This window comes from Macrosteles quadrilineatus, unplaced genomic scaffold (genome assembly GCF_028750875.1).
Source record: "Macrosteles quadrilineatus isolate MER2022 unplaced genomic scaffold, UCM_ALF_1.0 Scaffold_6__1_contigs__length_79288215, whole genome shotgun sequence".
In the NCBI taxonomy this organism is placed as follows: domain Eukaryota; kingdom Metazoa; phylum Arthropoda; class Insecta; order Hemiptera; family Cicadellidae; genus Macrosteles; species Macrosteles quadrilineatus.
In genome coordinates, this window is record NW_026542599.1 from 73,273,232 (window position 1) to 73,298,644 (window position 25,413).

Genomic DNA, 25,413 nt, shown 5'->3' on the forward strand with positions numbered 1-25,413 from the left:
ATGTTGTGTGCTTAATAAATAAAATATGAAATAAAAATAAATGCTAAATAAATATATCACTTACCACAGATGATCAACGTATGCATAAACAGTAGTTTATTCATCGACAACATGGCGTGAGAGTGTTTCTTCCAAACTATTGACACTAGGTCGAACGAAGGTAATATAGGTAAAGATGATAGCATTATCTTCAGGCTAAATTCATAATTTACATTGTGACGAAACTAATTCTCCACCGTTGTAGATACACAACGCTATAAATTTTGCACGTGGTTCATAGTTAAATATGTATGAAAATGTGTTTGACAGGCAAACATAGATCATTTGAAGTGTTGGTACTTACGAATTATACCAATGACGTCAATAAATTGACTCCCAAATAAGATTTTAATTAGTTTAATAACAAACTCTTCCTAACGTAACCTATTTTAGACTAAAATAGGTGACAAATAGATAAATTGAAGACATAATTAATACATTTAAGAATGGATTTTTAAGTAGGTATGTTGATATTCCTATTATTTTGCTAAAAGTAGTAGAATGTGAACTTGGTCAAGTTTTATGCCTCTTTAATTCTCATATCTCAGGAAATTTTCCAATCCAGTTAAAAATAGCTAAGATTAATCCTATGGATAAAAAGAATGACGAAAAATCCATCAAATTTTCGGCCGCTATCTCTATTACCATCTTTATCAAAAATGTATGAAAAGGCAATTAACATACAACTAACACATTTTCTTGAAGAACACCATCTCGTGGATAGCTCCCAACATGGATTATGTAGCGGAAAATCAGTGACAACTGCTAGTGTTTCTTTGATGCTGGTGAACCATGCGTTGGAATCTTTATGTACCTCTCAAAGGCTTTTGACAATGTGGATCATGAAAATCTTCCTGCCAAATTAAAATTACTTGGCTTAGATCCTCATTCCTTGAATCGGCTTATGTTCATACCAAAATAATATATATCAGTTTGATCAGGTTACTCACTTGGCCAAAAACAATAGAATTATCCTACTAATATTATAAATGAGAAAGTTTGGATGTATGGATGTATGTATGTGACAAGTAAACGTGGCAAATACTGGTCGGATTGGGCTGAAATTTGGCATCATGAAAGTTCACATTCCCGATTAACATATAAGCATATTCTTATCTCAAAAATCCTTTTGCGCTCCTCCCCAGTGGCTCTGCAGTTCCCCATTTTAATCTTATGAGTATTCACATTTAAAGGGAATTAAAGAATTTAGTCAGCTGTTTCAACTAAAAGAGTTGGTTCTATACTATTCAAAAGCATTAAAAATGTACAAGATTTACCAACAGGGTGCAGCACATTATTTTTTTCATTATTTATGAAAACAGCTAATTTGAACTAAGCAGCAACAAAAAAACTGTGATACGCAATGAGAACTGTCAATGTAAGATTGTTTACAGTTGTGTTTATGTTTTTAATTTTAGGAATAATTTACGATATTTTGCGAATTTTTAATAATCTATCATTCTCAATAGGTGAAGTGGTAGAAAATTATGGCTATGGTAGATGTGTAATACTATCGTATACCATAAATTACCATAAATTTGAGGAAGAAAATTTTCTCAAACCGTGTCTTCTCACATTGCAAACGCCAATATCGAGTATACAATAAGCATTTTATACTTATTTGCCAACCCCGTACGAAGGACGGGTACTCTGCTAGTAATGCTAGTAAATCATAAATCAGAATTGAAACCAGTAAAATTTGGTGTGCCTCAGGGATCTGTGCTGGGACCACCCTTGTTTATATGTTATTTGAAAGATATTTCTAAATCATTATCAAACTCAGATAACACAAACCTCTGCCTGTATGCTGATGATTCAAATCTTAAAGTATCTGGTGTTAAAGTATCTTATTGTGTAATTTAGAACATGTAGAAATCTTATCACTAACTGAACTAGGAAATATGATTACTCTTTTAGAAAATCACAAACTCCACTTAAATATTGAGAAAGCTACATTTCCTTCAAAACAGCTCGATCAAGGATGAAAAAAGACCCATTGATTTTGGTGAATACTGAGCAAATTGAGCTTGTCACAACTACAACATTTCTTGGTCTAACAATAGATAATAACTTGGATTGGAATAAGCATGTAGACAACATTTGAAGTAAAATAAATTTTGGCAGGTACGCACTAAGAAGAATGGGATGGATGTGCAGTGAATCCACTCTTAAAATTATTTACCATTCACATATTTCATTTGGTCTGTATGGCTCATGTAAATTAGAAAATCTAGAATGTGGTCCTTATTTATAGATTAATTTCAATATATTTTTTATCTTATATTTTTGAGAGACTAAAATGGTTTAGCAATCTCAAAATCAAAAGATATTACGAGAGAAATTCACGTCTAGCTCAGATTTCCTTGTACAATGGTTCCTGGAACACTACCAAGCCGACCGTCTGACACCTCATTGTTTACTGTAGTAATTAATGGAAGAATTAAATTCCACTGTACCTTAGGAAACTATTTTTGAAGCAGTTTTAATTACTGAATTTGAATTACAAAAATTTGGTTTGGAAATAAAGTATACTAGTGTACCTGAATTCGAGCAATTGCAAAGGATTACATGCGTTATTTAAAAACGAATAACAGCAATAATTTTCGATGACTTTAAATATTTGACTCAAAGATTTTGGCAATTCTCACGTTGTACATAACAGATCGATATAATCAAAATTTCTTGTAAAGATCTCATCATTTTTCTGAAGCTGATCTTGCTTTTTAGTGTTTTCTACAAATAGCTTTACTCATAGCCGCATTAGGTTGTCCATAATAACGATTATAAATTCTAAAAAAAATATTTCTTACACTTGGCAGTATTCTATGACTTTCCTATGTTTCCACAGTTTGCAAATCGACTATTTCAATGATTGCTAAAGAAATGCAGCACAGTGTTAATTCAGTTTTCTTTTTAGTATATCAAATTATCCAGGCTTTCTCACTATAGTGCAAACCTCAATTTCAATAAATTCAAAATAAATATAAAAATAAATATTTTGCAAAATTCTAACAGTAATATTTTTTCAACCGAGTCAGTAAATGTGTGTAGCTTACGTTTCCTTGAATTGCAACTAATATATTAACAACAATTAAACTATCCAGCTGATCATAATGTAAACAAATATGTTCTTCATAAGGATAACATTGAAACTTTAAAAGCCACTATGGTAAAGCCCAAGGGTCTTTTTCAAAGACGTAAGGTCAGTTTGCAAATCTACACACCTAGACGTACATTTTGGTAATATTTGGGGTCAAATCTAAAAAAAAAACCTTATTGTTCACAAAGTGTCATGTAGCGTATTAATGATATAGATTGTTTTACTTCACAACTGATGTATACACTAATTTTGCTTGAGAATTATCTAAAATATTTTTATCTCCTTTTGAAACTAACTTCAAAACCAATTTTTAATTCTTTTACAATAATGTTTTTCACGACTCAGAAATTATAAACATCCATATAGACTGTCTGGGTAGCCGAGTGGTTATAGCGTTCGCCTAAAAATCAAAAGGTCATCAGTTCGATCCAGAGAAAAGTCAGTGGCTTTTTGATTGTTCGAAATTGGACCCAGCTGTTACTGATCATTGGACTTTTAATTAATGGTCGTGGCGATGAAATAGCTGATCTTAGTCAGTAATAAAGCTACCCAGATAATATCAGACCATTGAACACTCATCTTTTACTCATATTTGGGTTAAAATTCGCACCCAGGGTTGGTAAATGATCCATCAAACGAAAATATAAAGAACATTATTTACGTCAAATGTTAGAGTTTATCAGTTCTTTTAGCTCTAGTCCTACGAACAACTAGATAACTAGAACTACTATGCATAATAATTCATGTATTTGATATACTCTCTTTGATGATTGTAACATTCGCAATTTTATTGCTACCTTCAAATACAGAGCTTGGCCCCCTCATGTAAATCAAGAATTTATTCAGCTGTAGTGCTAGCTTACAGTCTGCTTGAAACCTATCTTGCAGGAGTGTTCACATTTTGCCTACTGTACATATTGTACATTTTAAAGTTGCTATATATAATACGAGGTGTTAGCCCGTCCTACGTACGGGAATTCAGTAGTCAGTTAAAACCGTGTACAATTCAGATCAGCTAGTTTACACATATAAAGACAAAGTTTATTGCAGTTTTAATGTGAAAAATCATCTTGTAAACAAATGTTGTGTCACGAAATATATTTTTATTCCATCATAGGCCTATACTATATGCATTTTAAATCCGCTAATTTTACAATAAAACAGCAATTCTGCAATTTTTACGATGTGAAAAGCGTTTAAGTGAGATTTGCAGCCGATTCGCACAGACGCACACTGATTATAAGTAGCCTACAGTAGAGAGAGTAATTGTCAATTGAGAAGTGTATAGACCTAGTCAACGATACCACCTTCCATAGCATACCTGCCTCTTCCATAATTATTATCACCACAATACAACTACTATACACAATTTCCAGTAGGTCTGAATAGAAACGACCTAAAATAAAACGATAGTATCCAATAAAATTCACAGTACACATAATTTAACTTTTGGTGTCCTAACATAAAAACTAATCGTCACACCTATACTTTATATCAATTTCACTGCATTTATTGTTAAATAAATAAGCGTAAACAAAGAAAAGTAAAAACACACATGTAGCACACACACATGTCACATGTAGCAGGAATATAAAAAGTAAACACGCTAGTAAAGCTAATGACGTAATTGTCAATGTTTATTATCCATACCGTTATCAGTTCTATCCTTGATAATTAGCCACCCTCATTGAATAAATGTACATCGTACTTTCCCATATTAGTTAATTTAAACTACAATATATACATAGTTGAATCCACAACTGAACACGATTTCATAAAAGGATGGTTTGTCTAATTGCAGTATCCTAGGTCAATGTTGACGTTGTGTTCAATCTATGTCATCCATCTGTTTATCTTTGTATAAAACCCGGCTGAGGTTGTGGTGGTAATTTTTAAAATCGTGATTCCTGATTATTCTTGATCTTCTTTTTATGACATCAATATTACCGGGCCTAATCCAAACAAAGTTAAAGCAGACAAAGATTAATTATTGTAAACAAAAAAGCTACCATGAAGAATTAAAAGATGTAAACATTGTTATTTTTCTAATCTTTCCTTGAAAAGTGGAGCAGTAAAATAATTTGCATCTATCCTTTTTTATTAAGACTCGTGTACAGAGCCTCGATTTGTACTGTGGTTTAATTAATTTTGGTTAAAACTGTGGTTTAAACTGTGGTCTAATTAATTATCTCTACTAATCTTACTTATTTCCTATAATCAATGACAAAAATAAAATAACCTCATAGTTCCATAGTTTATATTTAACCAGCTGTTAGTTAAAACAAATTATATTGCTCTAAAACAAATCGAAGATTACAAAGATTGCTTTAAAAAATAATTTGAACATCCTATTATTTTACTATGTATATTTAATTAATCTGTCATCCTCTTACAGAAGAATTGAACTATCAATGATTAGCATTACACATAGTATAAATAAGTCAACCCTAAGTATGTCTTTACATTTTTATCCAAATGCTGAATTTGTGACACAAAAGCTGAATGTTTACAGCTGTTATGTTAAGCAAATTATTTTATGCCAAAAGCTAGTTTAGAATCTTAGCGTCGGCTGCTAGACTTTTTAAAAATTAAAACTTAATTTCTAAAAATCTGGGGCCCTAAACTAAAATTATGGCTTCGACATTCCCTAGTTCTCAAAATTATCTTACTTTCAACACAAAAATCATGAAAATCCGTCGAGTGGTTGATTCAGAATCGTGAAATAAAAAAACACTGTTTCGTTTTAATATTATAGATAATCATTTGTTTGTTGTAATTGAAGACATATATTTGAAGAATATTTGCATCAAAATAATCATAATAAATATTTGTGTAATAATATTAATTTTTTATTATGATTGTAAATAAATGCTAAAAGTTGTTTTAACCTGCGAAGTTATATTGGATATTTTTGTGTTGGTTCTATAGTGTTAATCTGATCGGGGTTAATTAATTTCGGATAGAATGGTACTTCTCAAATAATTAATTCTGTTTGGTATTGACAACAAAATTTAGTAGAATAGAGAGTAACTTTTTGTCGCTTATTTTATAAGTAAGACAGCCAAAAATGCTAAATTTGTCCTTAAGAGTCCTTGGATACTAGCAGCCATCTTGGATAATATCAAACAGCCGCTGAAAAGTTATTTACCACCTCAAAATATTTTTTTTAACACCAGAGTGATTGTTATTTTATATACTGTGAGATTAGAAAATTTCTTTGTAGCTCTTTAATTGTTTTACGAGTTAAAACGTTTAGGCTCAATGACTCTTAATTAAAATACTCCAATTTAAAGTAGACTTTTAATGGTTTATTATGTACTGATATGAATTACTATTACTATTTTAATTATTGTCCAATATCTCAAAATATTATCCGTTTGCCATATTGTTTTGTGTTCACTGTGTTGCAGTTATTATCATTGCTGTAATCAAACTTATTTTTCCCTTTGTAATTAATGTTTAAAAAATTATGTTTGTCCCTTTTGTATTTAGTAACTGCATATCAGAAAACACATTTTTACTTGAAACAAGTATTTAAAGTATACAATTTTGAATCCAAAAATCATTAAATAGGCTAAATTATAATAGTAATTACAATTATCATTATAATTTAATCCCATAATATATTAATATATTAATTCATTTATACATTAATACAATTAATATAAAGTATTTAAAGTTCGGTAAATAGTATAACCGTTGACCAGTTCAATTCATCTTGAATCATCCAGGAAATCAATGGTGTTTAGATACATACGTTTCTTTCACACGTACCTCATAAAACGTTAAGAAATGATGTAAAATCAGGAAAACAGTACAATAAGTATTCAATAACTTTATTTCAAAACCTTCGTTATGCTTTTTGTTTTATTCGTTGGTTAATTACGGACAAGTGATATTTTGAGGTTTCTCAGTGAAATACATGTGCATACTGATCCCTCCACATTTCTCTATAGCAGGAGCCAAACACTCCGGGGGGGTTGTGAACGTAATCTGTAAACAGTAAATAATTATTAGATCTGAGAAATTACTAAACTACTCGTATTTACAATGTTGATTGATGTATAAGACCAACATATTGAACTACTCATAACAATCCACGTCATCACGTTGTCCTCCAGGAATCGTAAATATTAAAGAAAATGACATGAAGGATTATTTTTTTCAAACAAGATATGCAAGGGTTTTTTTATTTAGAGCCTTTATTACTTGTTTAAAAATCTCTTCAACTAAAAATATTTCATTGTAGATGTTAGCCTCCAGATTGTCAAATAATATAAAAAAGTTCAAATACTCTCAGGCTAGGTTTAACAGGTTCCCGGACTAAGAACTAGGTTCTTAACAGTGACGAGAAAATACTTTTTTACAAAAAAATCAAATACCGCTATTACGCAATCCAATCCCCTTGCAAAACAAGTAGTTCCGGCTTCTATGTGAAGCTATCATCAGGTGGTACGTTTTTCGTTCTTCATTTCGTCACACGAAGAGCGTCATATTATTTAACACGAAAATAAATAAACATTTAAACACGAAACAATCACTAATACGAAACGTTAATTAATTGTAACTGTTCTGTTAAGAAAACAGATTACGCTAACCTGACAGAGTTTGAGTCCAAAATAATTAGTTTGTCGAAAATAGTTGTGTTTGCATTTTTTGTCACTGTTAACAACCTAGTTTCTTAGTTCGGGAACCTGTTAAACCTAGCCTGAGAGTTGTTAAACATAAGCAAATGGTGAGGTTAAAACGATAAAAAACATACTGAAATGTAGTACTTAGTAAAACTAGCAAAAAATTGTCTACAAGCAGTAGGGGAGAAAGTCCTAAGTCTGATGATCGTTTTAATACGATGCAAAAACATCGTAACATCGTAGCATCGTAAACATCTTAAAAATCGTAAAAGTCGTAAACATCGTAAACATTATATGTTGTTCGTTTAACACTATTAAACAAAATTACTCAAATGCATTTATCAGCAATCAGGAATACATATTACTTTACACAAACGAAAATATTTGAACACAAATGGACAAAAGAACCAGCGGACACGGATAAAAGTGTAAGGTTGTTCAAAATTCCATCAATATGTGAAAATATTCATAATCCAAGAGCAACGTGTGGACAGATATTTGTTTGTAATTGTATTATTACTGCACATTTACAAAGTTGTCAGAATATTTAAAAATATTACACAAAAACGGTATATTTTAGACCTACTCAACACAATACCTACAATTCTACAGTACAATACTTACTTTTATAAACCCTGGAGGAATGTTTTCGTACCAATCCCGCTTGTATTCAGATACAGATCCCATGCCAAACATACCCATACCAATCAGCCATCTTTTATGGTACAAGGCGAAAAATGGTTTCGCGTCTGCACAATTGGTATTCTTGCCAATGAAGAAGTAGTGTTGACCTAAAAAAGTAAATATTTTGCTGAAAAAAGTGTCACAGAAAAAACATCTACGTATGTAACTGAGTTTCTTTCAAAATTATGAATAATTTCAATCAGACGGAATAAGTTTGTGCAATTACTGGATTATTGGAGTACAGAACTGACTTTTTTATCTACTTTGTTGTTAATAATTCAGAAATACCTTATAGGCATATTAAATGCTTTTATTTTATTTTATTTTTTTTTCTTATTTTCTTAAGAGGTTGGCGGCCTCTCTTAACCTTGCATTTTGCACACATAGACTACAGTTGTCTACGTAGACTACAGATCTGTGCGTGGAACGTATCCAGCAATGCAAGGGGTGACCCGGTACAGTACGAATGTGAACTGTACTGATACATTTTAGTGGCAGTGACCAGGATCCAAACCCACAACATCGCTGCCTTGGGCCCGAAGTCCGTGACGCTACCAACTGTGCCACCGACTCACCATATTGACGTTTAAAAGAAAATAATTAGATTAATATATACTGTTTATGTAAAGATTTGTTTTTGAATTCGTACTTGAAGAAATTCCTTGTAATGCAATATAAGGGAAGTATTTAATACTTTTACATTATATCCACACGTACTTTACATTGCATTCAATTTATGGAAACTATGGATATCTCTAGAGTATTGTATACTATATTTGTTCAAACCGTAGACTGGTTCTACAGTAAAGTTATTTACTAGTGCCTGCACTATCAAACAATTTAGTTACTGTACATAACATGATGCATACTTTAAAGGACAAACATCTTTACCCATTTGTGGATAACAAGCTTGTTTTACCATCCCAGGAATGTTCAGGATGTTTTCCTCCTTTTTGGGAATCTCTGTCCATGTCTTTCCATCAAGTTTAACATGTAAACTGTCTCCTAACGGTGCTGTGCGAGTTGTAGGGCCTCCAGCCAGAAGACATGCTGTCAGAAATACAAAATTAAATCAGATTTGTATTGTTTTATCATTGCTTTTGGGACCACTCCTAATAAACTTATTTGTAGTATTTTATATCGTGTGTTAAAAATAAATTTGAAATCAGTAGCATGTAAAATTACCAGAAAAAACCTTAAATAAGAGAATTACCATTGAAATTGACCTTACTGTAAGTCTAAAATCTTGATTATCTTTGAGGATACCTTATAATTATACAAGTTACTTAAACGTTTCACAAATAATACACTTTGATGAAAAAAATGTATTTATTAAAGTTCCTCAAGATTTTTTTCTACTTATTTGGTATAAATTCGTAAGAATGAAAAAAAGTGTATTTTAGTTCAAAGTTACAGTTTACAACAGTATTTATTCATTTTTTAAATGTCTGTCCCGAAAATGCACAAAGTAGCATGAATTACCGAAATCTAGTCTTGTGAAAGTCAGTTCCGCCCTTATATTTATTTAAAAATTAATAAGCTTTACTGAGTTTGTTTGTGTTTTTCATTTACTTGGCATTTATGTTGTTACTTTGAGTAATCAATGGCTATAAATTTGCAGGCTCTATACGTTTAATACTAAGAATAATACAGCATAGTAAAAAACTCAAAAAATTTTATCATTTATCTGAAAAATATTATTAGTATACGATGAATTCGAGTAGTTTCACGGGTAATTGAACAAATAATTTAACATAATGTTCAAAATATTGTGTGTTTCAAAGTTTGTTGTTAATATGATGACTCGACATTAAACACAGTGCAATGGTACACACACACATCTGTATGATTACTACATAATCACCTGGGGTAGAAAAGATGCAATCTACATGGTAGTAGTCGATGTCTCCGAAAATCCATCCTTTTTTGAACATCGCTATAGTTTCGTAGTGATAATATGAATCAATTTCACATTTATCGCTCAGTGTGCCGATTACGTACTAAAAATAAGATAAATTTAACAATTAAAATGTTAAATAGATTGTTTCTTTGAAATAACACAAATAAAACTGTTTCTTTGCACTTCCATTGAGTCTGACACAATCCTTATATTCACTCAATCAACTCTTAAATAAATTATTAGGTCTGTTCAAATTTTAAGTTCAAATTTATTTATATTTCACCAAATTAATTTTTAAATACGTCATTAGCATACAAATGTGTATATTACAACGAAATATACAGAATGTGGCTACAGTTGTTGGTTAGGAGTTATTTACTATAAAAACACGACGTTTTAGAAGTACAATATGAAATCAGGCATAAGATTACACGAAGTTGTAACAAAATAAATCAATATAATAATTTTGTTTAATATTTTTAACAAAAGGTTTAGTTTTTTCGTCACATGATTCTGTCCAACAATTGAGTCTGCTCCAATGTAAAGATTGATGTAAAATCTCTGAAATTTCGAATTTCTAGTGTGCCTGGCACATTCTCAATTCAATGAATTCTAAAAAAAACTTTTAAGTAGTACACATTTTAATTTCTTCCGACGACAATTCTGGCCGTTATTGAAGTAGCCGCACAAACGGGCGGAATTGCTGAAAACTCCTAATGTAACAAAATCGACTAAAACGGGTTTATCACTTTCAACGACAATCTGTGTATTGTTTCATTTACATAATGTGTTAAAATATGGATTAATTACAGTACTTACCCCTGCTCTGAACCCACATAGTTTACCATATGTGTCGTACATTGGACATCCTCTTGGATCATTGTGTAGACAATAAATATCAATCTTACTAAAGTCCTCATGGGTGGCTGCTTTCACATAGCCTTCTTCTTCTGCTTGGTCCACGGTCATAGGTATACCATATTTACCAACTTCCGGTGGTTCAAATTTAACTGAAATGAAAATAAAAACACACATTTTCAGAATGAACATTATATATAGATCCGCAGATCGTCACTTCTCATCCTATGTCTATGGATTTTGCTGTACAAGGCTTATACAATTTTATCTAAAACCATCTGATTTTTTGCAATCCCAAATCTAAGTCTCTCAATAACAGTTAAAAATATTCACAGAGTTATATTTTTTTCCGTCCTATGGAACATTAATTGTGTAAACTTATTCCACTTACTAAACGTGGATAAGCATTGATATAATAAAGATGGTCATATTTTGGCATTGGACGCTAGGCATTAACATGGGATTGTTTTTACACATTAATTTATACTGGTCCTAGGGGTTGCGGCATTACCACTTGGGAAAAATCCATTTAGTGATGAGTTAGGGTTTGAACCCGGGACCTCAGAAACCAAAGTCTCGCGTTCTAACCACTTGACCAGCTCTCTCCCCCATGAAAATGGTCATGAGATAAAAATTTACTAGGTAACTAGGTACTAAAAATAAGACCTCCTTAAAACTGATACATTGTTTGATATTATTCTTCTACATATTAAACCTACGACATAAAGCTACAATATGAAGTGACTACTGTATTTAAGTAAAGAAAAATGTACAAAGTAGTTTGTGTTAATGTAACTGTTGATGCAATGAGTTCATAAAATTAACATCATCCATATAAATGCTGAAAGGAACGTAAATTATTGTTACAGGATCACCACAATGGAATAAGATATATCTTAATGAAATAACCTCTGTTCGTAAAACCTTCAGACATTTTTCCCGAAAGTGTTCCGATTAGCTATGTAAGAATATTATGAACCTTTACAATACGGTAAAGTAATTAAATAATTTACGAAAATTATAAACTAAATTATAAATTCGAATATACGATTAAAATGTCTGTAAAAAAGGTTAACATGCATTACCTAAAAACGTATATTAGTTTAAAACGTTTGTTAATAACGATTCGTGTAAGTCAGAACTATAATTAATTGTTGTAAATAATTGTTAATTTTACTAAAACCTTTGGTTACAGTAATTTAAATCCTGGAACATAAAAAAAAACGTTTAAACTATTGAGTGTAGCTTTTAAATTAGAATTCAAAACTTACCTCTTAAATTTGTCCAGGTGTAGTCTCCTGCGAATACTGAAACCCAATATACAATGTAAGTAACAAATACAGTATATTGAGTGCTTACATAATACTTTAATAATACTACTTTAATACTTTATTTCTTATTAAATGGCGACCATACAAAGTAGGTATTTTAAGCCAAGTATGAAAAGAGATTAGTGTAGGATGAGTGGCGCGATCTTGTGGTCTTGTTAGTGACTAAGGCCTACATATTCCTTAGACACAGCTGTTAATTAATAGCCCATACAGATAATGACAACTAAGGGACCAACAGTTTATAGTAGAATCCGAACCACATTGCCTTGGTATATACGAATTGGTCTTATTAGGATAGTACTGTGGATGGTCGTAGTATTTACTCGTGCAGACGTTAATCCACACAAGGGAGTATTGCATCCACAGTACATGACTATAAATATCCACAATTCGTGACCTAGTAGCTGGATTACAGGACACGGCGTACCCGTCCAGTAATGTTGAGTGCTTACATAATACTTAAAATTAAAATTTCACTTGGTTATTGACTGTAACTGAAATACTCAGTCAAAAACATTGAATGTAATAACAACAAAATTTATTAATAAATAGTTATATATTACTCAACTCAATATCATGCAGTTATAGTAATCACAATAAAAATATTTGCATTAATTGTTTAAAAACTAAAATAATATAACTGCCTATGTTAAAAACCCATGTTAACGGATTCACCTATGATTCAAACACAGCTCGACCAGATAGCTATTGAAATTTCCTAGTCAGAAACAGCTGTAAGTTAACAGCTGTTCACTGATATTTGCTCAAAATGATTAATTCTCGTCATACGCTGCAGTTCAAGTTGTTCCATCGACAACCTAAATTCAAAATATGATAATACATCATTCTATTGCCTTACACGCATTTACATTTTTTGCAAATTGCTTGAATCGACGTACCAAATGAGAGTTCGATGCAGAAAAACTAAATTGGAAATAAAAATGTAAATAAATATAGCACTTACCACAGATGAACAATGTATGCACAAACAGTAGTTTATTCATCGACAACATGGCGTGAGAGTGTTTCTTCCTAACTATTGAGACTAGGTCGAACGGAGGTAATATAGGTAAAGATGACAGCATTATCTTCAAGCTAAACTCATAATTTACATTCTGACGAAACTAATTCTCCACCATTGTAGATACAAAACGCTATAAATTTTGCACGTGGTTCATAGTTAAATATGTATGAAAATGTGTTTGACAGGCAAACATAGATCATTTGAATGTTCTGTACCTTTAAACCGACCACGCCGATAAATCGAATTCCAAATAAGGTTTTAATTAGTTTATATAACAAACTATCCTAACCTAACCATCCTAAGGTTAAGTTAGGTTACAATTATTAGGTGTGGTCAATATAATACGTACCGAAGATTCAATTTTTTTTCTATATTGTGCTTGCTCTGAATATTGTTATAAATAATCATAAACTTTACTAATAAAATATTTTAACCATGGAGCCTCAATAAAAAAAAAACATTAGAAATCACCGTTTGTATTCTTGCTGATACATTTATAACGAATACGTGTGGATCAATTACAGTTTAAAAATCTATACCCCAGACAGCTTGAAAATTACGAGAAAAAATAGTTTTTAAATTGTTAAACAACTGTTGTAAAATGGACAAATTAGAAATTTTTTCAATATTAAAAAGTTATACAACAATTTTAATACAGACTCAATAGTTATTTGGGTAACTAGTGGGGAAGTGCTCTCGTGTTACACATTATATTTTTCCTACAGGTACTATAAATCATAGAAATAATCAGTCTTTCGAACACGGTACAACACGTTTTTAGGTTAGGTTAAATCCAAACATTTAATTAAATGAGAAATACTGCAACAGTTGATCGGAGTTGTTATATCTTTGTGTTGCCAACTTATTTTCAAGCGTATACGGATTGCGTGCATAATAAAAGCACGATGTTTTGTGTTGTTTGGTTGGAATACTGGTTTGCGACAAAGTAAAAACTGTGTGCGAAGCAAGGCTTTCTGTTTTGTATATATTGGTCAAGTATTTTAGTTGTGAAAGCCACCCAAACAGATAGACCTGCACCACCTAATTTTTATAATACGTTGGCTAGGTATAGATATACGAAAACCAACTTCTTTAACATTTAATGATTTGCATCTTTACTTAAAAGACTTGGGAATTCGCTGCTAGTACGGATAGCTATTGCCTATGTGGAATCCGAAATTATCAGCAACAGCTGGGTTCAGTTTTTAACAATCAAACAAACTGACTTTTCCTAGGATCGAACCGGTGACCTTTTGTTTGATTGCTAGGTGAGCATTATAGCCACTCAGCTAAAACTAAATATAAAATCATATCACATCATATTTTCTCTCTGATACACATATTAACTTTTTATTTTGGTAAAGTAAAATACAGATATTCCAAATTCCAATTTTTAATTATCCAACTAATTGGTTTTCAAACTAATTTTGAAATAATTGTGTCAAATTGAAAAAGTTTTGTCTTTGCAAAATGGTGTTTTACATTCTAACCATGGGGTCGGTCAAATCTTTTAGGCATATCTACAATATATATAGTAAAATAGCTTATTCCCTACATGGGAAATTCGCTAAAAAGAAAAAAAACAGCTTTAAGAAACACTCTGTTTTATGTGTAAATTTTAAATTATCTTGAAATACACCTGAAAAATATGTTATATGGGTAAAAAAATAAGAGTTTGTTTATTAGAGTTTTTTTTACAACTTATCAACTGATATTTAATTTTATGATAAGATAAACACAGTACAATGCATATTTAATAACTTTATTTCAGAACCTTCATTATGCTTTTTTATCCGTTGGTTAATTTCGGACAAATGATATCTTCAGGTTTCTCGGTGAAATACATGTGCATACCGATCCCTCCACATTTCCCTATAGTAGGAGTCAAACACTCTGGGGGGTCAGAGAACGTCATCTGTAAATCAGATAATGATTATCAGATCTGAGAAGTCACTAAAATATTCGTATTTAGGCCTACAATGTTTCTTGATGTATAAGTCCAACATATTGAAGAACTCATAACAATCTACGCCTCTAATTTGTCCCACAAGGATCGTAGATATTCAAGAAAATATCATCGAAGAGCATCTTTCTTCAAACCAAATCTAAAAGGGTATTTTTTTTTATCGAGAGTATTTATAACTTAGTTTTTCCAATTCGTCAACTAAAGAAAGTAAATTTTTCCACCGTCTACATAGGTTAAGAGTTCTTAAAAATAAGCTAAGGGTTATGGGATGCAAAACTATTGTGAAATGTTGTACTTAGTAAAACTAAAATTAAGCGTAACTAGCAAAGAATATATACTACTAGCAGTTGGGGAGAAAATATACAAGCAGTTTGTGTACTGTTCTAGTACGATTTTTTACATAATCGAACAAAATTACTTAATTGAATTTCACAGCTATCACAATTTATTTTAATTCACAAAAACTGAAAGATTTCCACACGAATAGACAAATGGACACTGATAAAAAAATTAAGGTTTATTCAAGGTTCAAGATTGTGTGAAAATATTCACGATCCCTGCAACGTAAAAACAGATTTTCTGTCTGTAATTGGGTATATAGTGCCTACTGCTTATTCAACAAAGTCCGAATACTTAAAATATCCTATATGAGCAATGTTTGCTTGTTTGTATGCTTGTATATTTGCTTGTATGCACAACAATCTGAAAAACAGCTTCAACCTTTTCCTTCAAATGTTTTAAATAATTTAATCATAGCCTAAAAACTTGTTTAATGCAGTTAAAACTGCCAACAAAAATACTATTACGTCAAAAAAAAAAAAAAAAAAAAAGAATTGAAAGTCAAAATTTTTTTACGTTGGCCATATGGGTTGAAATGTAACCACGTTGGTTGAACAAAATAACAAGGAAATACCCCCGCCACAGCAAACCTGCCGACTAAGCGAATTTCCATTTGTCTGAATTGATTTTCATTAAATATATTTAAATAACATAAGGTTTAACAAGTACCTAGGTTTGCTGCTACAAGGAAACTAATAAAGTGTGTTTTTTAGTCAAATATTAATAGCTTAGTGTAAAATAAATTAATCTGCCAAGTTTAATCCAAATATATCCACAAACAAGCAAACTACAACATTTTACAATATTCTCCATAAGAATAACATGGGAATTTTAAATTTACGATTTTTTAAATTTTCTCCGTTACCAATAACCGAACAAAAATACTTTGGTATACTAAATTATTTGTTTTTTTAAGCTCTTTAAAAAGGTCTAAAGAGAAATTGGGAAATTTTGTGTTTTGAGGGTCAAAAGTGAGAAAAATCAATTTTTACCCCATAAAACCCCCCGTAAAACCCCGTTCCCATAGTCCGAGCATGCTGGTTCCCGAACTCATTCAAGTTTATCCCGCTTTACACCTTTAAACCAAATTTCATCAACATCGGACAAAGATTACTCAAGTTATCGCGTTCACGGACACACTCACACACACACATATACAGGGTGATTGATATAAGTGTGCCAGCCGTTTTATTCTAAAACTATAAGAGATATCAAAAAAAGTTAAATGGTAAGTGCCTTGGATTTTTTATTTTAAAAATTTTAGTCAAGTCAAAAAAATTTTTAGCCGCCATTTTTCCAATATGGCCGCCAACTTGGATTTTTCTTACGGAACACCCTGTATTTTATGATGTATTCCGGTAGAAAATGTAATTTTAAGACGATTTTATTCTTGGGATTTTTGTCATAAACCTAACCGTTTCAAAGATAATAATGTTTAAAGTTTTAAAAATTAGGCATAAGAAAGAGTTTCGATAAAAGCCTAAGCAAGTATGCCAGCTGTTTTATTAAAAAACTATTCAAAATTTCATAACTTTAACCATTATTATCATTGAAACGGTTAGGTTTATGAAAAAAATCACAAGAATAAAATCGTCTTAAAATTACATTTTCTACCGGAATACATCATGAAATACAGGGTGTTCCATAAGAAAAATCAAAGTTGGCGGCCATATTGGAAAAATGGCGGCTAAAAGAATTTTTTCGACCTGACTACAATTTTTAAAATAAAAAATTCAAGGCACTTACCATTTAACTTTTTTTGATATCTCTTATGGTTTTCGAATAAAACGGCTGGCACACTTATATCAATCACCCTGTATACAGGGTGATCAACTCAAGGATGCCACCATTGGGATATCGAAAACGGTAAGAATTAGATAAAACTTAAAATAGGGGACATTCCTTTATTTTTTTGTGGCAGTTAAAAATATGATTTTATTTTTTTGAAATTCAGCCGCCATTTTCCAAAATGGCGGCCAACTTTGAAATTTCTTATGGAACACCCTATATTTTATCATGTTTTCGGATAGAACAGGCAATTTAAAAACTTTTTTATTCTTGAAATTTTTTCGATAAACACACTCGTTTAGGAGTTACAGCCTATGGAAAAATGACTTCCGGTGTACATTTTACATCATGTAGCTCCTATACAAGTAGGTTTATAGCGAAAATGCGATGAGTAAATAAGTCAAAGAAGTCTTAATATTGCATCCACATTCCATAAAGACCATAAAATACACAGTTTTCCACTTTTCAGGTTTTCCGCCATTTTGGAAAATGGCCGCCATTTTTAAAATAATAGAATTAATAGTTTTAACGAATTTTATGGTCTTTTTGGAATGTGGATGCAATTTTAAGACTTATTTGACTTATTTACTTTTCGAATTTTCGCTATAAACCTACTTGCTTAGGCCGGGGCCACACGTGGCGGATCGTCCGCGCGGCTTATGATCGTACGATCATAAGCCGCGCGACGATGTCCCGGCCACACGGAGCGGATGAACCGCTTCCGGTTGAGGTTTCTCAGCCTACGTACTGAGATTCTAACATGGTTTAATTCACTCGTTCTCGTTGTAGTCATGGAAGAAACAAGTATGTTAGTTTGTGCATTAGAAGCGTGTGGTGAGCTAGAGCCTAAGGCAAACCGATATCATTGGGTCCATCATTTCATAACCGATAAACCATTTGTGTACCAAACCTTTTACATCTTCTCCTTGAGAAAAGTCAGTAGCTTTTTGATGGTTCGAAACTGGGCCCAGCTGTTCCTGATCATTGGGCTTTAAATAAATGATCCTGACTAATGAAACCGCTGATCTTAGTCAGTAACAAAGCTACACAGGTCATCACACACCATTCTACACTCATCCTTCACTCATATTTGGGTTAAAATACGCACCTAGGTGGCGTCCCCATCTCAACGATTGATTATTGATTATTGATTACAAGCACATGCGAAACCATAGTTCGGAGTCTTTTTTTGTTACTATCGCATGTAGATAGGATCGTTTGACGAGCTACTTTAAATGCTTTGACCGCATATAACTAAGGAAGATATACTCATGAGAAATGTACAACATGAGAAATCCCACATTATCTTTAACAAGTTCTATTGATTTGTCTGTATCGAACATTTTACACCTATAAACCGAAATGCACAAGCACAAACTAAAAAAAAAACAACTACAAATGCTTGAAAATGAGCTCCAACCGCGCGGACAATCCGCATCGTGTGGCCACTCTCATAAGACTACGTGTGTCATCCCCTCCAACGCGGCTTATGATCGCGCGGACAATCCGCGACATGGCGCGGACAATCCGCCCAGGCGGCTTAGGATCGCCCCGTGTGGCCACTCTCATTTGATTCAATGTGTTGTCGGACCACGCGGATCATCCGCGTGGTCCGTCCGCGCGGATGATCCGCGTCGTGTGGCCGAGGCCTTAGGAGCTACATGATGTAAAATGTACACCGGAAGTCATTTTTCCATAGGCTGTAACTCCTAAACGAGTGGGTTTATCGAAAAAATGTCAAGAATAAAAAGTTTTTAAATTGCCTGTAAATATAGGATGTTCCATAAGAAATTTCAAAGTTGGCCGCCATTTTGGAAAATGGCGGCTGAATTTCAAAAAAATAAAATCATATTTTTAACTGCCACAAAAAATAAAGGAATGTCCCCCATTTAAAGTTTTCTCTAATTCTTACCGTTTTCGATATCCCAATGGTGGCCTCCTTGAGTTGATCACCCTGTATATATATATATATACATATATAAAAAATTGAACGAATGGTGTTTTTGGCCTCTGGGGACATCAAAATGAAAAAGTAAATCTTTTTTTTTTTTTTTTTTTAAAAAAGAGGTTGGCGGCCTCTTTTAACCTTGCATTTGCCCGTCCACATAGACTACAGATCTGTGCGTGGAACGTATCCAGCAAAGCAAGGGGTGAGCCGGTACAGTACAAAGGTGAACTGTACTGATAAAAGTTAGTGGCAGTGACCAGGATCCGAACCCACGACACTACTGCCTTGGGCCCGAAGTCCGCGACGCTACCAACTGAGCCACCGACTCACCAACAAGCAAATCTGTCCCGGGCCTAGGTCTTGCCATGCCACCTACGGTAATAGCTACTTCCCTATAGGGAAATTCGCTAAAAAAGTAATCAAAAGGCTAAGATGTGTTTATAACAAGCCTTCAACAGTATACTAGCTAATTACAACATATAGTACATAGGAAAATCCCCAGTTGTTACTATTGAGCAAAGATTACACTGAAGATTACTTGATGTAGTGGTACAATGGAAGTAAACTATACAGAGCCATGGCTCGGTCCCCAGGTACTTAGTACTAAAGTTGTATAATAAAGGCTTACTTTTGGGAAAAACGAGGGGATGTCTTCGTACCAATCCCGGGTTGTTTTAGATACAGATCCGAAGGCAACCATACCAATAGCGACCAGGTCTCCTTCGTGGTACATGGCGAAGAATGGTCTTGCGTCTGCGCAATTGGTATTCTTGTCGATGAAGAAGTAGTGCTGACCTATAGGAAAAGTGATGTGAACATTTTCCTGGGGTAAAAAGGTTACAAAGAAAGAAACTCTACCACGTAAGCAAAGGTTCTTTTAAAGTTATGAATAATTTCAAACAGACGGGATAATTTTGTGTAATGTGTCTTTTCAAATTATTGGATTATTAAGTTGAGCTATTACAGAACTAACTTTTTCAAGTACTTTGTTGCTAATGATACTGTAATATTTTAGGTTTGTTTAATGTGTTTATATTGACATCTAGGAGATTTTAAAATGTTAAACTAATATAAACGGAATGTTTAAAAATGTGTTTGTTGCTTATTACTTTAGTATAAGATAAAAGGCGATTCCCGGAAAGTACTTAACATTGTATACTATTTACGGAAAATGTGAATCTCTTTGGTAATTTACCCTATAAGAATTTATATTTTGACCCTTTAGGGTTTTATACAGTGATTCTAAAGCTAGGCCTATTTACTAATGTCTGCACTATCAAACAATTTAGTTACTGTACATAGCATTATGCATTTTTTATAAACATCCTTACCCATCTGCTTAAAGCAAGCTTGTTTTACAATCCCGGGAAACTTCAAGATGTCTTCCTCCTTTTTGGGAATCTCTGTCCATGTCTTTCCATCAAGTTTAACGTGTAAACTGTCACCTAACGGAGCTTTGCGAGTTGCAGGGCCTCCAGCCTCAAGAGACGCTGTCAGAAATACAAAACCAAATTCAGATTTAGTTCTAATCAGATTTAAAATTAACCACAGTTAATAAACCTATTTGTAATATATTTTTAGTGTGCTTAAAATGAATTTCAATATCAAAAAACAATTTCAAAAATCAATCACAGGTAAACGCACAGTACTAAAAAAAGCTTAAAATAAGAGAATCGCGATCAAAAATTACATTACTGTATGAATAAAAATATTGAATATTTATAAGGATGACATTTTCATTTCAAAGGCAATAATCCGTAAAGATGAAATTAAAAAGTTGATTTTAGTTAAACATTTCAGTTGTCTACAAAACTAATTTCTTTTTTCTGTCACAAAAATGCACAAAGTACCATGCACTAACAAAACCTAGTCCTGAGAAAGTCAGTTCCACGGTGATATTACAAATAAAAATAAGCTGTACCAAATTTGTTTGGGTTTTTCTTGTACTTGAAGTGTTATGTCGTTATTTGAGTAATTGATGTCTATAAATTTGCTTTTATACATGAAATACCATGAATAATCAGCACAGCATAGTTAAAACCTCATAAAATTAAAATTTATCCTTGTTCTCAACAATTAATATTACTCGTATACAACTGGTTCCTCTCAAAATTAGAATTTATAAATCATTTTCAAAATGTACAAAGTATTCTGTGTTGTAAAGCTGTTTGTTAATATGATGACTCAACATTAAACACATGAAAGAAGTTAACTTCTGCACATCTGCATGATTACAACATAATTACCTGGGGTAGAAAATATGAAATCCGTGTAGTAGTAGTCCATGTTTTGGAAAATTGTTCCTTTTATGAACGTCTCTATAGTTTCGTAGTGATAGTTTGAACCGATCTGACATTTTTGGCTCAATGTGTCGATAACGTACTAAAAAAATACAAAAACTATTTTAAAAACAGTTTTATAGATTGTTCCTTTGGAATAACGTATACAATGGAAATAATGATATCAATCTTTAAACTTTGATAATATCTTTAATCAATAATGCAGAATAATGCAGAATGTAATGCAATAATGCAGAATGTGGGAATTGTTGTTGGCAACAGCACTACTGTGACGTTTTAGAAATATAAATATTTAAATACCGCTTAAAGATTAAAATAATTTGTAATAAATCAATCAATTTATAAATTCTATATAATATGTCTGAAAAAGTTGTTCATTTGTCACATGATTGTCACTATAGCCAACAGTTGAGTTCAATCCAATATAGAAGATTACCTAAATTGTCTAAAATTTCGAAATTCCAGTCTGTCTGGCGGTTTTCTTAATATTAACTCAACAACTATTAAACTATTACAACTATTAAAAGTAGTATTCATTTTAATTTTTTTAACAAGAATTACACAACATATTAGCCTATCATTGAAGCTCAAAAGTATAAAACGGGCTGTAGTACAGAAAACGAATGTTGAAAAATTTACTAATACTAACTTTACTTTCAATAAAAATCTATATATTGTTCCATTTAAAATATGGATTAATGTCAGCTGGTAGGGGCCTACTTACCCCAATTCTGAACCCACATAGTTTACCCTTTGTATCGTACATTGGACATGCTCTTGGGTCCTTGTCTAGACAATAGACACCAATCTTACTAAAGTCCTCTTGGGTGGCTGCTTTCACGTAGCCTTTTTCTCTCGCTTGGTCCAGAGTCAGGGGTATTCCCCATTGTCCAACTTCCGGTGGAGCAAATCTGACTGGAATACAAATATAAATAATCTTTTTCAGCAATAACTGTATAAATATATTCACAGATCATCGCTTATCATCTTATTGGGTTTAAATATAGCTTTTGCTGTACAAAGCTTAGTAGATTTTGATCTAAAACCATCTCATACCTTTGCAATCTCAAGCCTAACCTCATCTCTATAACATTTAGGATACCCACAACATTGATGTTATCGTATTTTTCACCAAATGTAACATTAATTGTGTTAACTTATTTCGCTTACTAAACTTGGATAAACATTGATTGTATAAAGATGATTATGACACCAAAAATGTAGCTAACTATTAAAAATAAAAACCCCTAAAACTGATACATTGTTTAATGTAGTAAAAGCCATAATTTTAAACCTATTCCAAAAATATGCAATGTGAATTCACTACTATATTTAGGTTAAATAATTGGTTCAAATTATTTCGTGTGAATGTAAATAATTGTTGATGTATGCGTTTATAAAACTAGCATTATCCATATACTGTAAAGTCAGAAAGGAAAGGAAATTGTTGGCATACCACAATCTAATAAGATTTTAATGAAACAGCCTTTACTTTACCTAACCTTACCTTTAAACTTGTTTTTTGCAAGCCTTCAGATAGGTTATGTAATAAAATTATGAACCTCTGGAATACCTTACAATACGGTAAAATAATTAAATTAAAAAATATGAAATTGGTTATACATTCTTAAACATGATTGTAAAAAAGTTAAAATTAGTCGAACCTAAAAAAAGTATATAAGTTGAAAAAGTTTGTTAATTGTTAAAAATAATTGTCAATTTTACAAAAATGTTTGGTTTAAATCATTGAACCGAAAAAAACCGTTTAAACTATTGTTTGGAGCTTTAAATTTAGGATTCAAAACTTACCTTTGAAATTTGTCCAGGTGTTGTCTCCTGCGATTGCTGAAACCCAATATACAATGTAAGTAACAAATATGTTGAGTGCTTACATAATACTTAAAATAAAAATAATAGTTGGTAATGTATGCAACTAAAATAGTCGGCAAAACATTGAATGTTATAAAAACAAAATCTATTGATAATTTTATATATTTCTCAGTATTATGCAACTATAGTAATTACAATTAAAATAATCAACATAAACTGAATAATATTTTATCATTTACATTAGCTTTCCTATTTAAATGTAAATATTATAAATTACTTTGAATTTGTAGAAACAAACTGCAAACGATGAATATCGAGAACCCAGAATCGCCCATGATTCAAACACAGCTCTGCGAGATAGCTACTGAACATTCCTTGTCAGAAACAGCTGTGAGATAACAGCTGTTCGCAAATTGCTCGAAATTATTAATTGTCGTCATACTCTGCAGTTCAAATGTTCGATAAGTTTTCCTCTAACCTAAATTCAAAATATGAAAATATGTTTTAGGCTTTTTAAAAATCTTGTTTGAATTTAGTGAAAAGCTCGTGTACCGATAAACCAATATTACGTTGACTTGGAAATAAAAACATAAATAATATAGCTTTCAAGACAGATAAGCAATGTATGCATAGTACTTTATTAGGCAAATGTTATTTTTTGAAATGTCTGGAAATATCTAGGTAGGAAAAAATAATACCTTGAAATACCATGGCTTAGTTTCCACAAACAAAATTTCATCAAAGTTCACCCACACATGTAATATTTGAACGAATAGTGTTTTCGGCCTCTGGGAACATAAAAAAGTCCCAGCCTAGGCATGTCCGTGCCACCTTTAAGACAGTGTAGTTTATTCCCTTAATAGGAAATTCGCCGAAATAAAATTAAATTCATTTACATTAGAATGTGGTCAATATTTATAGACATATTTTAATATATTGGTTGTCTTATATTCTTTTAGAGACGAAAATTTTATATTAATCTTAAACCAAATTATATTAAAAAAATTACGAGAGAAATTCACGTCTAGCTCAGATTTCCTTGTACAATGGTTCCTGGAACACTACCAAGCCGACCGTCTGACACCTCATTGTTTACTGTAGTAATCAATGGAAGAATTAAATTCCACTGTACCTTAGGAATCTATTTTTTAGCTAATATTTAATTCCGAATTCGTATTAAAAATCTGTGGTATAGAAATAAAAAGGTATTTGTATTTCACTTCACAATGCTAATGTGGACACCTTTGCATGAGGAATATCAAACATATTTTATATCTTCTTATGAAGAAGATCTACAATAACATTTAATTACTGAAATAATCTGCCAAGGTAAATAGAAAAATAAGGTAAATAGCTCTTTACTCGGGTTATGGCGATATTATAACAGCGTATGACTGACCTTTTTATAATCATAAACACCTACTTACAACCGATTAATTAAAACTACCCAAATTGTTGCTCATATTGATCAAAATCTGAATCTAGCACTGTATTGCTGTGGCTTTTTCATATTGTAAATACTAGGAAACTAAGCATGTTTTAAGTTCATTGATGAAACTAGTTTTGTAAAACTTGGTGCAAACTGTGGACCGAAGATGATGTATCGTGATTTGAATACCTTATTTGGTGGTAGGACTATAACCTAAATATACATAGTCAAGGTACTAAATACAGG

At 31.9% G+C, this 25,413-nt stretch overlaps 3 protein-coding genes across 3 annotated transcripts in view; 1 reads left to right on the top strand and 2 right to left on the bottom strand.

Moving 5' to 3' along the window:
• LOC128996931 (uncharacterized) overlaps positions 1 to 25,413 on the top strand; it is a 324,176-nt gene that overhangs the window by 269,574 nt on the left and 29,189 nt on the right. The window lies entirely within an intron of this gene.
• LOC128996932 (uncharacterized) lies at positions 6,993 to 13,565 on the bottom strand. The gene is made up of 7 exons (XM_054422471.1): positions 13,508 to 13,565; positions 12,484 to 12,519; positions 11,174 to 11,364; positions 10,319 to 10,454; positions 9,346 to 9,504; positions 8,395 to 8,561; positions 6,993 to 7,132 (listed from the first exon to the last, which is right to left on the bottom strand). The coding sequence occupies exons 1-7, from the start codon at positions 13,554 to 13,556 to the stop codon at positions 7,022 to 7,024; spliced, it is 849 nt and encodes a 282-aa protein (XP_054278446.1). The 5' UTR covers positions 13,557 to 13,565; the 3' UTR covers positions 6,993 to 7,021.
• On the bottom strand, positions 15,265 to 24,119 carry LOC128996929 (uncharacterized). Its single transcript, XM_054422466.1, has 7 exons — positions 24,016 to 24,119; positions 23,718 to 23,753; positions 22,633 to 22,823; positions 21,855 to 21,990; positions 20,940 to 21,098; positions 20,237 to 20,403; positions 15,265 to 15,482 (listed from the first exon to the last, which is right to left on the bottom strand). Exons 1-7 carry the CDS (start codon positions 24,071 to 24,073, stop codon positions 15,357 to 15,359), a joined length of 873 nt encoding a protein of 290 aa, XP_054278441.1. The 5' UTR covers positions 24,074 to 24,119; the 3' UTR covers positions 15,265 to 15,356.